The 18,149-nt window shown below is 37.9% G+C and overlaps 1 protein-coding gene across 1 annotated transcript in view; it reads left to right on the forward strand.

The window, feature by feature from the left end:
* Window positions 1-18,149, forward strand: part of khdrbs3 (KH domain containing, RNA binding, signal transduction associated 3) — a gene marked incomplete at its 3' end in the record, with an annotated part of 68,846 nt that overhangs the window by 19,994 nt on the left and 30,703 nt on the right. The window contains exon 2 of the mRNA XM_079654635.1: window positions 2,715-2,831. Coding sequence (XP_079510761.1) covers window positions 2,715-2,831 — 117 coding nt within the window. The remainder of the gene's footprint in view (window positions 1-2,714; window positions 2,832-18,149) is intronic.

Genomic DNA, 18,149 nt, shown 5'->3' on the forward strand with positions numbered 1-18,149 from the left:
GAGAGGGGGAGAAAAGGAAAAGCATCGCTCTCCTTTTGTCTTCCTGACCATCTGATCCCGAGCAAAGGTTGTATGACTTTGATTGGTGTGTGCACAGAACATACCTCCACACAGCAATGCATAACATTTATTTTTGTACGGCCGGTAAAGCGGTGACCTTGTGAAGTAATCCGAGCCGGGAAGCTTTTGATAGTCGGAGAAACGCCGGAGGCAGACGAGTTCAATGCTAGCTCGAACATGCACATTATGATAATTTTTTTAAATGTATTCAAACATTCAGGAACATGCAGTTTGAAAGATTGAGGACATGTTTCACACTGATAACTGTCAAGTAAAGTTCTGATTCTACAAAGGAAACTGTAGATTTTAATATATTCATAGTTAATCTTTACATTTACAATCAGAACGATAAATAAGCAGTCCAATGGTAATGATTCGTGTGGTTAATAATCCCTTCTTCATGCTTGTAGTGTTTGATCTCTATACATCTGCATATGAATACAGAATCTGTAGTCTACAGGATTCATCAAAAGCGTTTTGATTGCTGCTAAGACATCTGCATTTCCCTACATGGATCAAAAAGGGTTTATCTTCTGTTTGTAGTCCAAGAAGTATTGACCAATCCCGTTTGAGTTAGCTCTGGTTGCATTGAAGTCAACAATAGGGACCTAAGGTATTGTTAAACAATTATCTTAAGATTAGTTTATAGCTTGTAAATTGGCTCATTCTAAGACAACCTCACGTTTTCTTTCGACTACAACCCTATTCTTGCATCTCGATCAAACCGTAAACAACCCGACGCACAGAAGAGAAAGTCCTTCGCCGAATATCTGCTTGGAACCTTAACGTTATTGGCCTTTCTCCCAAGAGGCTGAATTACCACCGGACCGATAGCTGGTGGGGTCAAAAAGTGCCAATCAATTATCTGTCTGACCCGTTTAGGACTCTGGGATCTGGACTGCACTTTGAGCCTAAATAGTTGGTTAAGCTACTGGTGAGATGTTATTGATTGTTGTGTATGTTCTCTGTCTAGAGGGGCACTCTGATTTTACATTTCCAAGTCAGGGGAGACCCTGTACAAATAGTTGTCTTCTGTAGCTCTGGAGGGAACTGTATCAAGTCTTAAAGGTCCCCTATTATACTTTTTTTCATCAATATATTATAGGTGTCTGATATATACAAACATGTCTCTGATTGGCTCCAAACACCAAACAGATCATTGCAGCGTTACCCATAATCCCCTCTGTTTCAGCCCTGTTTCCAAATTGCTGATTCTCTGTCTGTTACTTTAGATGAAAATAAGGAGCCCCTCCCCACGCCCCTCTGAGAGAGATTTGGTTACAAAGAACTCAATGGGGCTCTAGGAGGGGATTGAGGTGATAAGGGGGGGGGGGGGGGGGGGGAGACAGTCTCATCCATCATCTGACTCTTTAGTCCATTGTATTTGTCTAATTCTAACCTAACTAGCGTTGGTTAATTGTGGTTTACTACATACAGTACATACATACATACATACATACATACATACATACATACATACATACATACATACATACATACATACATACATACATACATATATACAGTACATACATACATACATACATACATACATACATACATACATACATAACTAACGTCTTGTGGTTTACTACATACATACATACATACATACATACATACATACATAAATACAGTACGTACATACATAGATAAATACAGTACATACATACATACATACATACATACATACATACATACATACATACATACATACATACATACATACAGTACATACATACATACATACATACATACATACATACATACATACATACATACATACATACATACATACATACATACATAACTCATTTCTAAATTGGTCAAAAAGGTGTTAGATGCAGTAACTCGAGCTACATGTATAGGTCCAAACAAATGCATCTTGGTTGTAGATTTCTACCATGGGTGACTCAACATGTTAGAAAATGATTGTATTTGTTTAAGGGCATCATTTCCCCAGGGATGCTACATCTAGCCTTCCCATTATCACCAACCAACCAATTTATTGATTTAATAAAAAGTTTTCAGCTGCCAAAACTTAGAGAAGAAGAACAATAGTTGATCACCTTCAGTTGTTGCCATGGAAACTATATAAGTAAGTGTGGGGCTTCCACACCTGATTAGTGGAAAGTTGTCAAGTCAGTCATTTCATCATTTCTTTTATTTACAGTTGATATTGTTCTGTGAAGACACTGGACTGAACATCAGTGAAATTGCTTCTTTTTTGTATCCCTTTCTATCCCTATACGTTTTTTTGTTTAACCCCATTCTCTTCCTAGTCTACTTTATTTGACTTTTACAAGTTGGATCTTGCCCGAAGTCTCATTACTGTCTACTGTGTTGTAACATATGAAGCAAAAAAAACCTCTCAGATAAAAACGTAATTATTCATCACATAAATCATGAAACGCATAATGAATAAGTGACAGGTGTATTTATTATATCAATTTGATTATTGGATAAATGCAGATACAATCCATTTAAAGGGTGTTTTCTTCAATACTTCAATTCTGATCCAATCAAGACAGGGACAGGAAAAAGGCTGAGACGTTTTCATTAGCTTCTTCAGTGGCCTGGCTTCTGCCTGAGCATCAGAACATGTCTTCATCTCAAACACACAGATCCTGATTTCTCGTCTCTCTCTGTTGCAGTTTAACTTTGTCGGCAAACTCCTCGGGCCACGCGGGAACTCGTTAAAGAGACTACAGGAGGACACACTCACAAAGATGTCGATTCTCGGGAAAGGATCCATGAGAGAGAAAGAAAAGGTAACGCTCTACTTTCTTTTCCTTCACCTCATTTTCTTTTGCTGCTGTTTGAAGTGACAGTGTGTTGGACTGTCCTTTACACTTTAAGATATACACGTCTCGATAGTGCTCTGGTTCCAGTTTTCTCAATGTTCCAAAATATACCAGATTACTTTACACAAGATTAAAGCTTCTTCATTTAAAGATTCCTCTCCTGCTGATGTTCAGGTGTATATCAGTATGTAGTGTCTCTACTTTAAAGAGTCCTCTCCTGCTGATGTTCAGGTGTATATCAGTATGTAGTGTCTCTACTTTAAAGAGTCCTCTCCTGCTGATGTTCAGGTGTATATCAGTATGTAGTGTCTCTACTTTAAAGAGTCCTCTCCTGCTGATGTGCAGGTGTATATCAGTATGTAGTGTATCTACTTTAAAGAGTCCTCTCCTGCTGATGTTCAGGTGTATATCAGTATGTAGTGTCGCTACTTTAAAGAGTCCTCTCCTGCTGATGTTCAGGTGTATATCAGTATGTAGTGTCTCTACTTTAAAGAGTCCTCTCCTGCTGATGTTCAGGTGTATATCAGTATGTAGTGTCTCTACTTTAAAGAGTCCTCTCCTGCTGATGTTCAGCCCAATAGCCTATCGTGTTCAATGTGTTGGAGCGCTAGCCAATTGGAGTGCGAGTTTTACATAGTGATGTCACTACGTTTTCCGGATATGAATGTTTTCAGCTTCTTTTTCTTAATTGTTTGGTCAATATATTTAATCAAATAGTGAAAAACGTCCATTAAATGTATGATTTGTCGAATAGACAGTCTTACAATATTCAGTTTATTAACATAGAAAACTAAAATACTAAGAAAATGTTCAATTGTTTTAAATAAATTACTTTTTTTCTGCAAACTGGATGGATTTCCTGGATCTAAAGTTATGATTGTAGATTTATGGCAGAGGGTTAGTACGGTTGTTGATATGTTTTTGTATAATTAGAAATCCAAATGTTTATACAACTTTTTAACTTTAACTTACTCACTCTTAGAAATATGATCACATGGAGCACATTTCATTACTTTTTCCTTTTAAGAATAGTTTTCTTCTTTTCACTTGAACCTTAGCTCTCTGTTTATCTGATTTGTCTGACAGAAGTGAGCTTAACACCACGGAAAACTCACACTAAGTTTGATTGACAGCTTACGGGTCACATACGGTTTTTGAAAAACAGCTTCGACTTGAAAACACATTTTCAAAGTTTATGTAAATATGAATGATCGTGGGGATCACCAAACACGGCTGACATCTTTCAAAGCCTGCTCTTTCTTAGTAAACAAAATAAACACAATCACATTGAGAGCCGACTGTAGGCAGCAGAACACTGTGTAGATTTAAAGTATTTCACAAGATAAGAAAAAAAGGCAACACTTTATATTAAGGTACACAAATTCACCATCAACTAGTTGTTCGCTTATTAGCAGTATATTGGCTCTTTATTAGTCATTATAAAACACCTATTAATGCCTTATTCTGCATGACCATATTCTACAAGTAATTAGTTGGGAGTTTTTCCTCAATAACCCTCTAATTAGTGCTTATTTAATGCAAGTAAGGAAGTTGTTGTACATGAGTTTGGGTCTTAATATGCCTAATATGGGCCTAATAAGGCAGTAGTACCACAAGAATAGTAATTCTCCCATAACAAAAAAATATGATTTATTCTTATGTAACAAGACATGAAACTATAACGCAGCGTCCACACGGCGGAGTGCGTTGAAGCTTGCCGGCGGGCGTGTCTGAAACTCGACCAACAACCAATCCCATGAATCTCCCGCCCCGGACACACAAGCATGCAGTTTGATTGGCTAGTTCGATTAAGGGTGACGTCACCCCATTCAAAGTGAACTGGCAGAAGCTTTGAAGCTCCAACGCACGCCGCCGTGTGGACGGACCGTCAGTGTTAATTGTGTCTAAATAACTCAAAATGATGGTGGTGAATTTGTATACCTTAATATAAAGTGTTACCGAAAAAAATACTAATTTGAACATGAATGGAATTTGTAAAAATATCCAGTTTAATGACTTCTATCATGCGTGATATAAATGTCTCTTTAGCAGCAGAATTGATTTCAGACTGGACTCGTTAGCGAGGAAGAATCGACTTCACTTGGCTTGACTGCCTCTTTCCTCTTCCTCTGTTTGTCAGCGGTGATTTGTTGGCGCCGATGATTCTCGCTATCATACAGAACATTCTTTTTGATTACTGTGATCAATAGCCTTTGATGGTGGACTTCTCTGGAGTGCCCGGAGAAAAAGATCTGTCTCGGAGATGCGCTGACCTCAGCAGCCTCTGCATGTCTGCACACACACTGCAGGATTTATGAGGGACAGCTTTCTGTCGCTTCATGTGGCGCTGCTTTCTTCTATTTAGAAGGAATAGAGGAAACACATTTGCTACAAAACTGGTAATTTATCTTCAGCTGGGTGCTTGGTTTCTGTGTTGCTGTGCAGCTTGCAACATAGAATTAATTTGTTCAAACATGTATTGACTTTGTCTGTCTACAAATGTACTTCATTCAAAACACAAACCTAATTTACTTTCAGGCAGGATAAGCAAAACCAAAAACAAAGAAACATGCCCGCCATATGGTATGCCTTCAAATCTAAAGCAGTTTTCTTGTTTGAAAAACAACCAAAAGGATAAAAAATAAATACTGAAAGTAAATAAAAAAACGAAAAACTTTAAATTACAATAATGATATTATTAAAAAAATAATCTTAAATATATTGCAAAAATAATTACCAATTGAAATACATTATTATTATTATTTGAAGAAAAACGGCCCATCAAATATAAACAATAAATAATATTAATAATAAGGAGAATTATATCAATATTGATCTATAAATAAATATGCTTGATCATCATAGCTTTGAGTCTTAACCTTCCTTGTGCAGGTCAAAGTCTAGCACACCACTGAAAGAAAAGGAATGGGAACTTCCAAGACTTTTTTGAATTGAAAAAAAGCTGTCTTGCCCTTACATAGGCAGCATTGGGAACCACATATCTATTTGTATTTTTAAAACATCCTCTATTGTACGTCTGGGATGCACCGAAAGATAATGTTCAAGACAATAAATGGGAATGTAATTGTGGTCGTCTTAGAAAAACCCAGCATAAGGGTTGGGTTGGCGTTAGAAAGCGTACGATGTTCAGAACATTCCCTTTAAAGTCTCACCCATGGCGGAGTCAAAGTCTAGGACCCCACTGAAAGAAAAGGAGTGGTAACTTTCAACACTTTAAGTCAAGTTGAAACAAAGCTGTCTTGTCATCTTGTCATTACATAGGCAGCAGCATTGGAAGCAAAGTATCTATTAATATTTTTAAAAACATACTGTGCTGTACTTATTCTGGTCTTGCTCGAAAAACCAGCATAAAAGCCGGGTTGGCGTTAGAAAGCGTACGATGTTCAGAACACTGCCTTTAAAATCTCACCCATGGCCAGTGGCGGCTGGTGGAAAATATTTTTGGTGGGGCTATGGAAATGGCCGTGACCAAACCATACTAGGGCGGTCCGGGGGGATCCGCCCCCGGAATAACTTTTTAAGAAATGACCCCTTAAATTATGACTTCTGGTGATGTTAGAGGGGGGGGGAGGACAAATTGAGCATCAGGTCTGACGACGCTGATTGGCTGAAATTATGTTTCGGCTTCATAGTTTACAGATAGCAATAGTCAGCTAGTTGGCTGCTGCTGCTCTGGCTGAGGGCTCTTTCTTACCGCCCGGACGAGAGAGGGTAATGATACACGCTGCTGCCAGGCAGGAAACATGTGACTTAGTAACTTTAGACATCGTAAAACAATTTTAAATGAGATTTTATTGTAGATTATACATTTTACTGATACCAACTATATAATATTTACCTTGTTCATTGAAAATAAAAATAAAAAATATATTTTATTTTTAAATATATTTATTTTAAATTTTTAATGACAATCAAACATGTGGGAAGAGGGGGGCGGCGCCCCTATTGGCCGGCCGCCACTGCCCATTGCGCAGACGCTGCAAAGAGCCGGGGTAATTGCTCAAATATTTGCTGCTGCAGGACCTTGATCTTGTGTGGACAGGAGCGGTGTGCAGAGAGGCTGAAAGGCACAGAGCTGTCGCAACCCCTCCCCCCCCCCCCCCCCCATCATCCACCTTTCTCCCTGGGACTTTGGCTGCATCTTGATATTTCCCTGATAGACAACAAGATCAATTTGTTTCACTTTTGGTTGGTCCTGCATCGGGTTAGGTTGCTAGGGTTCAGATTCAGAAACAGGTTTATTACCAGGTAGGTTGACACGTACGAGGAATTTGACTTTCTTTGTAAAAAAATAACATTACGAAATATTAAAAATATTAAAAAATATTATAAAATATAACAGTATTTACATATAATTAAAATGGAATCACATATGGAATAATATTCAAGTGTGTGTGTGTGTGTGTGTGTGTGTGTGTGTGTGTGTGTGTGTGTGTGTGTGTGTGTGTGTGTGTGTGTGTGTGTGTGTGTGTGTGTGTGTGTGTGTGTGTGTGTGTGTGTGTGTGTGTGTGTGTGTGTGTGTGTGTGTGTGTGTGTGTGTGTGTGTGTGTGTGTTCGTTGGTTGCACCAGTTCCTGATTATGTGTGGTGAGATGATCCTCTTGTGTGTTGAATGTGTCTTGTGGGGGGGCTTTGAGGGTTGGAAAGTGTTTGGCTTTGGTGTTGTTGATTATTGTTAGGGTCTGTTTCTATATTGAGGTGTGGAGAAAAGTTGAGGAGGGAGATATTCACATGTGCATTGGGGAAGGTGGTGAGTGATTGCTTTGTCAGTTATGCAAATTGTTTACTGAATAAATTACAAGGGTGTCTGGGGTGTGGAGTCCTGGCAGATTTTGAGGATGTGTTCGGTTTTGGCTTCGGAGTAGATGTCTTGTTGGAGGAAGGGGATGTTGTTGGCTAGGGTTAGGGTTAGCGTTAGGGATGAAATACAAGGACTGCTTTGTATGTGAAATATATTTCTTACACCATCAAATTAAACTAGTTTTGTAGGTCCATTATCATTTGGAAATCTAGAAATAATATCATAATTCACTAGCATATAAATAATGTTCGCCACAGTTCAAGATGACCGTGTTTCGAAACAAATTACACATCTTATTACACTTGCCAGCTTACAGGATCTTTGGTTCAATATATTGATGTTTAAAATGAGTAGATCCTGCCTCGCTGGTTGTACAGTAGCTGTTGAATATATTGTTGTTGCCTCATTGCATTTCATTATGTTGTCCTTGCTGATGTCTTGCTCCTAACTTTTGGAAACTAAAGCCTTTTTACTTTTACAGATACACCAATGCTCTCGGCCAAACGTTCTTTTTAAGAACTATAATTAATAGAAGCAACACTTTGTAATGGAAATCAAATTAAATGTGCATATCAGAGAGAAAATAATATTCTAAAGTAAGCCAATGAGAGAAATAAATGGCCTTTTTAATTATCCATCTAAAACCATGTAGGTATTTATTTATTTATTTATGAACACAAAACTAATTATAAATCAGTATCTATTAACAAGCATTTAAAGGTTATTATGTTATAGTAACTCCCAGTGGTGCAAACACTGTTTTTCTGGATTAACAATATGTTTAAAGCCATCATGTATGTTTTATTGGATCTACAAAAAAATCAAATATGCCTGACACTGATTGGTCGGACACTAGTCACGGCAACCGGACAATTTTGACCTTTGTCTGATGCAACCGTGCATTTCTGTTTTTCTTATTTTTAATAATTGTCAGCATTGGGTAAGGTCTTGGACTGTAGGCTATGTAAGATGTAAAGACTGTCTGTGCCATCGTGTGTCGTGTTCTTTGGAAAATGGATGTATGAGCTGTTTTTCTGCGGTAATGGTTTAACATTGAAAGTAGACCCGATCACCTCTGGACTTTGATTGGCTTTTGAATGAAAGACTTTGATTGGGCTGTATATCTGAATAGGACTAGAGGTGAAATAGAAAGAGCTGGGAAACATAAACCATTCAGTGCCTAAAAACATATGAAAGGACCTCTGAATGACTTTGGTTGGTTACTTTTACCGGTGAATTGAGGCCAGTAAAGGGCAGACACAGCTTTCATCTCTGGTGAAGATAGATTTCTTCTGAATATAAACAAGTAAATCAAGGCGGATGTAGCTGAGCAGTTCATGATAGAATTCGCCCCCATTTTCCCAGTGTCTGTCTTTTACTTCATTTGAATCTGAATGCTCGAAGCTCGCAATTATTCTGTACCTCTAAGCTCCGTCTGCAGGAGCTTGTGCGTCGAGAGCATTTTGGCCGTCTGTTTTCAGGGTGAACGGCTTTCCCTAAGCAGATTTACAGAGGAAAGAAAAGTAAACAAGAGGAAGATGCTGCCAGTAGATATGAAAAACAGACAGCTGTAATCTCCCGCCGTGGGCTGCTGAGCTGATATAGGACTCTGCTGGATCACCAAGGCTTCTTATCGGCACTGGGGGAGACTGTGCATGTATGAAAACTGATATTATATCTATAGCACAATATCATATGCAAATGATGCAGTCACACATGCAGACTGGTTCCATATGAAATGACACATCCACCCATGGGCGTAGTTTCCACTGGGGACAGGGGGGACATGTCCCCCCCACTTTTCAAAATCCTGTTTGTGTCCCCCCCACTTTTCAAATGTGTTTATTATAATTTTTTTACGCAAGCGAGACAGAGAGAGTTACGGGGGTTGTTGTTAGCATCTGGTGCTAGCTCGGAGCTAACGGAGATTAGAAGCTGTTTCAACACTAAGGAGAGGGAGAGTGCTCTCCTGTCGGACTGAGAGGCTGAGATAACGTCAGTTTAGGTGAGCTAAAGGACTCGCTGAGTGATTAGATTGTAAACTTTAGTCTAATTTATCTCGGTGGTTCTCAAACGGTTTGGTCATCTATGTAAACAAATATTTCCATCTATTTAATATAGTTGTTCAAAATAAGTTAAGAAATCATTCCAATGTCAGTAAAAAATTAAAAACAGTTTAAAAGGGGAGTGATGAGTAAAATATGCATAAATAAAAAGAAAGAATGCAGACTAGGTAAGTTTAAGATAAGAGAAAGGAGTATATCAATGATATGTTATTGAAATCTCTTAATTTTGTGCACCAGATTGATGCATTTAACTTCAATTTAAAGACAAGATTTGTTAACACCATAGTCCCTAATATATTTGTAGAAAGGCAGGAAATGGAATTAAATCGAGAAAGATTTTTCATTGCGAAGGACCCCCTATTTTGTGTCCCCCCCACTTCTCAAACCAAAGTTACACCCTAGCATCCACCAGTTATGACATTGACTCCTTTCCCATGACCGTACGGATGGGGAAATGGAGCTGAAGAAGTAATAATTTTCAAAGAAAACACCTAGCTGTTTCTTTGTAGCTGATGATAGTTAAAGCACACCATAATGATTGTTTTTCACATCTTATTTTTTCACGCAAATAAACAAAGGAACACATGAAAGGGACGAGGAGAGACAGATCGGCAAGCCGTCGACTTTTTCCAACACCCTGCTTACACTCCCTGCAATGGGGCTATGCGCAAAGGAGCCCTCTGCTCGTAAAGCACAGATTTATGGGGGAAATTAACATATCATTAACATACCACAGGCACGCTTAAAAAGAAGGTTATTTATAATTAGGTGACATCAGAGACACTGGGTTGCATCGCGCTGGAGAGGAAGGAGAGGATTGGAAAGGCCCCGGAGAAGACTTGTTTTTCATTTTAGTTTGAGAAGGAGAAACTGGGACGCCAAACCTGTTGTTTCCTCTGCGTTGTGGTGGGAGGCTTTTGGGGGTTTTGCTGTCCTATTTCTCGCCGTCGATGACATTAAACTGGCACGCTTCTGTCGGGTCTGAATGGCCTGTGCAACCCCTCGCTGTTTACCCACTTTATTTTTCTGTTGCAGTTTAAATTAATTCCTGCAGAAAAGTGGTGAAAAGGAGTGAGTTACATCTGCTCTACTTTCAGAAGTTCAACCAGAGGAGGGAAGTAGTGGAGTACAAATACTTCGTCACTGTACTTAAGTACATTTTTCTGGTATCAGTACTTTACTCCACTACTTATTTTTCTGACTACCTTTTACTTTGACTTCTTACATGTTGAACACAAATACCTGTACTTTCTACTTCTCACATGTTGAACACAAATACCTGTACTTTCTACTTCTCACATGTTGAACACAAATACCTGTACTTTCTACTTCTTACATGTTGAACACAAATACCTGTACTTTCTACTTCTTACATGTTGAACACAAATACCTGTACTTTCTACTTCTTACATGTTGAACTCAAATACCTGTACTTTCTACTTCTTACATGTTGAACACAAATACCTGTACTTTCTACTTCTTACATGTTGAACACAAATACCTGTACTTTCTACTTCTTACATGTTGAACCCAAATACCTGTACTTTCTACTTCTTACATGTTGAACACAAATACCTGTACTTTCTACTTCTTACATGTTGAACACAAATACCTGTACTTTCTACTTCTTACATGTTGAACACAAATACCTGTACTTTCTACTTCTCACATGTTGAACACAAATACCTGTACTTTCTACTTCTCACATGTTGAACACAAATACCTGTACTTTCTACTTCTTACATGTTGAACACAAATACCTGTACTTTCTACTTCTAACATGTTGAACACAAATACCTGTACTTTCTACTTCTTACATGTTGAACCCAAATACCTGTACTTTCTACTTCTTACATTTTGAACACAAATACCTGTACTTTCTACTTCTTACATTTTGTACACAAATACCTGTACTTTCTACTTCTTACATGTTGAACTCAAATACCTGTACTTTCTACTTCTTACATTTTGTACACAAATACCTGTACTTTCTACTTCTTACATGTTGAACCCAAATACCTGTACTTTCTACTTCTAACATGTTGAACACAAATACCTGTACTTTCTACTTCTTACATGTTGAACACAAATACCTGTACTTTCTACTTCTTACATGTTGAACCCAAATACCTGTACTTTCTACTTCTAACATGTTGTACACAAATACCTGTACTTTCTACTTCTTACATGTTGAACCCAAATACCTGTACTTTCTACTTCTTACATGTTGAACACAAATACCTGTACTTTCTACTTCTTACATGTTGAACCCAAATACCTGTACTTTCTACTTCTAACATGTTGTACACAAATACCTGTACTTTCTACTTCTTACATGTTGAACTCAAATACCTGTACTTTCTACTTCTTACATGTTGAACCCAAATACCTGTACTTTCTACTTCTTACATGTTGAACACAAATACCTGTACTTTCTACTTCTTACATGTTGAACTCAAATACCTGTACTTTCTACTTCTTACATTTTGAACACAAATACCTTTACTTTCTACTTCTTACATGTTGAACACAAATACCTGTACTTTCTACTTCTTACATTTTGAACACAAATACCTTTACTTTCTACTTCTTACATTTTGAACACAAATACCTGTACTTTCTACTTCTTACATTTTGTACACAAATACCTGTACTTTCTACTTCTTACATGTTGAACTCAAATACCTGTACTTTCTACTTCTTACATGTTGAACCCAAATACCTGTACTTTCTACTTCTAACATGTTGAACACAAATACCTGTACTTTCTACTTCTTACATGTTGAACACAAATACCTGTACTTTCTACTTCTTACATTTTGAACACAAATACCTGTACTTTCTACTTCTTACATGTTGAACTCAAATACCTGTACTTTCTACTTCTTACATGTTGAACCCAAATACCTGTACTTTCTACTTCTAACATGTTGAACACAAATACCTGTACTTTCTACTTCTTACATGTTGAACACAAATACCTGTACTTTCTACTTCTTACATGTTGAACACAAATACCTGTACTTTCTACTTCTTACATGTTGAACACAAATACCTGTACTTTCTACTTCTTACATGTTGAACTCAAATACCTGTACTTTCTACTTCTTACATTTTGAACTCAAATACCTGTACTTTCTACTTCTTACATGTTGAACTCAAATACCTGTACTTTCTACTTCTCACATGTTGAACTCAAATACCTGTACTTTCTACTTCTTACATGTTGAACACAAATACCTGTACTTTCTACTTCTTACATGTTGAACCCAAATACCTGTACTTTCTACTTCTTACATTTTGTACACAAATACCTGTACTTTCTACTTCTTACATGTTGAACCCAAATACCTGTACTTTCTACTTCTTACATGTTGAACCCAAATACCTGTACTTTCTACTTCTTACATTTTGTACACAAATACCTGTACTTTCTACTTCTTACATGTTGAACTCAAATACCTGTACTTTCTACTTCTTACATGTTGAACACAAATACCTGTACTTTCTACTTCTTACATTTTGAACTCAAATACCTGTACTTTCTACTTCTAACATGTTGTACACAAATACCTGTACTTTCTACTTCTTACATGTTGAACCCAAATACCTGTACTTTCTACTTCTTACATGTTGAACAAAAATACCTGTACTTTCTACTTCTCACATGTTGTACACAAATACCTGTACTTTCTACTTCTTACATGTTGAACCCAAATACCTGTACTTTCTACTTCTTACATGTTGAACCCAAATACCTTTACTTTCTACTTCTCTCATTTTCCAAACAGGCTGGTTCCTTTAGTCTGAATGTGTGTTTGGTGGCGTGATCATTATTATTTAGAGTCATTGCGTGCCTATTGATTTGAACACGATCCGTGTATCCATCATTTCCTTCTCTAAAGAAGAGGGACCAATGGAAACGTTGTCATGTTGCCGTTGGTCACCATGGAAACATTCATTAGCTAACAATGACATTATTGTTCTATTAATATAAAGGGAGGTCAGGTACTCTTTAAAACAGCTGCTAGTTATGGGTACTTTTTACTGAAGTACATTTCAAAGTTCTTTACTTTGACTTGAGTAAAGAAGTTTAGTCAGGACTTCTACTTTCACCAGAGTATTTTTAAACACGAGTATCTGTACTTCTACTTGAGTAAAGGATGTGTGTACTTTTGCCGTCTCTGAGTTTAACAAATACTTGGTCTTTTATCACTTAACAAAAATTGATACCTCAAAATCTGTGACTTTCTACATGTTGACGGTACCTGTGGTTGCAAAGAGTTGATTGGGTACACGTTAAAAATCAAACAAGGAATAACTTGGTGTTTACATGAGTCAGTGAAGAGAGAAATTACTGAGTCAAATGCATGAAAATAAAGATGCCATGTGAAATGCAAATCTGGAGTAGCAGTTGTTTTGAACAGACTTTATTGGCAGTATCCATCCAACATGTCTGACCTCACAAGCTGATCGACATCTTGCAATTGACATCACCTTGTGTTACACTCCACCATACAGATGGATCAATGTATTAATTAATAGAGCATTTGGGCGTAAATCTGTTTGTCTGAAACTCATTTTGTTCATTCAGTTCACCATTTTATTCTTAAAGTTAGCAAGTGTTTAAAGGAGTTGTCATGAAAGCGTTTACGGACATTTGGATTCAGACTTGAAACCCCATTGAGTTTGACTACCTAAAAACATGGCGAAAATTGATACAGTATTTTAAGATTTATGGAGTGATAAAAAGAGATATCCAAAATCCCTTCTGTAAAAACGTTATATTCGAATATGACTACAAAATTAACCTGACTTTATCCAATGTTCAGATTTGTGTTCCTGAAATGAATTAAAATGTGCGCATGTTTAATGAGATGATAGCTAATTTGCATATTTAAACATGCTATTTCAGAAAACTTGTAATACAAAAAACATTTGTCTTAATGTAAGTAATTAACTGGAGAAATATCTTGCTGATAACTTTAAGTAAAAACAAATCCCCTATTCACCTGTAGGGTTATATGTTATAGGTCTCAGATATATCCAGAGCCTGTCTCTGATTGGCTGAAACACCAAACAGATCATTGCAGCATCCAATAATCCCCTCTGTTTCAGCCCTGTTTCCAAAGTGCTGATTATCTGTCTGTTACCTTGGTTGCTGATTGGCTAATGGTTACACAAGCCAACACATCGTTATGACATCATAAAGTGGCCAAAATCTGATCAGCTCATTTTCAGACAGGTTTTTATAGAAATGGATCAAAAAGAGAGAGAATCTTTGTTCCTGAAACTTTCAGAGTCTCTTTCCACAGAGGGGACACATGTTGATGTAGAAGAGACATGGAGAAGAGGGGACACATGTTGATGTAGAAGAGACATGAAGAAGAGGGGACACATGTTGATGTAGAAGAGACATGAAGAAGAGGGGACACATGTTGATGTAGAAGAGACATGAAGAAGAGGGGACACATGTTGATGTAGAAGAGACGTGAAGAAGAGGGGACACATGTTGATGTAGAAGAGACATGAAGAAGAGGGACACATGTTGATGTAGAAGAGACATGAAGAAGAGGGGACACATGTTGATGTAGAAGAGACATGAAGAAGAGGGGACACATGTTGATGTAGAAGAGACATGAGGAAGAGGGGACACATGTTGATGTAGAAGAGACATGAAGAAGAGGGGACACATGTTGATGTAGAAGAGACATGAAGAAGAGAAGACACATGTTGATGTAGAAGAGACATGAGGAAGAGGGGACACATGTTGATGTAGAAGAGACATGAAGAAGAGGGGACACATGTTGATGTAGAAGAGACATGAAGAAGAGGGGACACATGTTGATGTAGAAGAGACATGAAGAAGAGGGGACACATGTTGATGTAGAAGAGACATGAAGAAGAGGGGACACATGTTGATGTAGAAGAGACATGGAGAAGAGGGGACACATGTTGATGTAGAAGAGACATGAAGAAGAGGGGACACATGTTGAAGTAGAGGAGACATGGAGAAGAGGGGACACATGTTGATGTAGAGTAGACATGGAGAAGAGGGGACACATGTTGATGTAGAGGAGACATGAGGAAGAGGGGACACATGTTGATGTAGAGTAGACATGTAGAAGAGGGGACACATGTTGATGTAGAAGAGACATGAAGAAGAGGGGACACATGTTGATGTAGAAGAGACATGAAGAAGTGGATTTTGCATAATGGGTCCTCTTTAAATGAAATATCTTGATTTGGTCAATGTAAAAATGTCTAGAAGAACCGACAACATTCCCTTTTACTTTGTACTAAGTATTTATTATGCATGCTAAACTACGACCAACATAGTTGATCAAACCTGCGCACTGTCAACAACAAGCGGTCCTTGATGTTACTTTAAAACGTGGATATGTGGGGCTACACTGTCCAAAGTAAAAGGAACCATAGTATGATGGGTAAGCTAAAGTATTGGACAACATTTCACCAATAATGGTGCTAGCAGCAAGGTCATGGGATTACCTCTTCCCTTAAATATCCACCCCGCATTGCAAGATAATCCAAAGGCTTTACGATTCATCCCCTGAGGGACATGAATGACTACAAAATCTGTGTCAATCCATGTTTAAAAGAACATAGTTATTTCACTGATTTTAATTGCACATTTTGACATGCTGGGGACAGAGGGGGTCGCTAAAAGTCAGAAGGGTCAATACAATAGTCACCGTGGGCACCAAATGATTTTACTTAAAAATCCAAAGCAAATGTTTGTAAAAGATACGGTAGTTCGTTTTAGGGTTACGGGTTTGTTATCACCAATTATTTGAAGTCAAATTGTTGTTGAAATCTTTTTTAAATATGGAGGTTTCCTGCTTTGACAGTGTTGTATGATATTAAGTGAATATCTTTGGGTTTTGGGTCGACCACACAAAACGTTATTAGGATATTACCGTTGACTTAAAAACTGGTACCAACATATTCACTATTTTCTGACATGTTATGTTATAGACAAAATGAGTCCAGTTTAATCTTCAATGACCATTAATTTATTCTTAAACCATTGTTTAGTTAATCCTTCCTAGCCAAAGTTACGAATTTTATTTGAACAGAATGAGATCAAAAAATCAGAGCAGATATATTCTGATCAACTTCATGAAAGCACATACCGTAATTTTCAGACTATAAGACGCGCCTTTTTTCGACCCTGCGGCTTATATAACGGTGCGGCTAATCTATGGATTTTTACAGCTAACGGCCACTAGGGGGCCTCCTAAATCTATGGATTGTTACAGCTAACGGCCACTAGGGGACCTCCTAAATCTATGGATTGTTACCACTAACGGCCACTAGGGAACCTCCTAAATCTATGGATTGTTACAGCTAACGGCCACTAGGGGACCTCCTAAATCTATGTGTTGTACAGCTAACGGCCACTAGGGGACCTCCTAAATCTATGGATTTTACAGGTTACAGTCCACCACCTTTAACTCTATGGGCTCTATGGCCGGTCCGCGCCCCCCACCTTTAAGCGGCGGGCTCCAGCAGGAAAAGCTGGAGGCCGGAAAAGAGTGAGACAGGTAGCGCGCAAAAGTAAAAGTGGAACCGAGAGTGGTACGAGAGACAGAACGAGAGCAAGACAGACAGACATTACGAGAGCGAGACAGTTTGTCCCCGTACCACTGGTTGAAAACCACTGCTGTAGATCACTGCCGGTACGTGCGCTGGGAGCGCACCGTTTAAGTTTGAAAGTTGAAAAGTGTGTGTGTCTGAAACGCTATGTGATACAGTACAGTTTACACAGCACATGTTCTGTAGCTACTATTGCACTAAATGGTAACACTTGAATACGTTATGCAAATATGCAACTTTTTTGTTGAAATGTTAATAAATGGGAGCTTCCTCAAACAGCCATCTCTTTCCCGACAATCCCCTCTGTGCACGAACCCTTACATATGGTAATGAAACATTAAAACACCTGCGGCTTATAGTCCAGTGCGGCTTATACAGGACTGTCTCAGAAAATTAGAATATTGTGATAAAGTTCTTTATTTTCTGTAATGCAATTAAAAAAACAAAAATGTCATACATTCTGGATTCATTACAAATCAACTGAAATATTGCAAGCCTTTTATTATTTTAATATTGCTGATTATGGCATACAGCTTAAGAAAACTCAAAAATCCTATCTCAAAAAATTAGAATAGTTCCTCAGACCAAGTAAAAAAAAAAGATTTATAACAGCAAAACACAATCAAACATTTGAAAATGTCCATTAATGCACTCAGTACTTGGTTGGGAATCCTTTTGCACGGATTACTGCATCAATGCGGCGTGGCATGGAGGCAATCAGCCTGTGGCATTGCTGAGGTGTTATGGATGCCCAGGATGCTTCAATAGCGGCCTTTAGCTC

The sequence above is a fragment of the Notothenia rossii genome (assembly GCF_949606895.1).
Source record: "Notothenia rossii genome assembly, chromosome: 10".
In the NCBI taxonomy this organism is placed as follows: domain Eukaryota; kingdom Metazoa; phylum Chordata; class Actinopteri; order Perciformes; family Nototheniidae; genus Notothenia; species Notothenia rossii.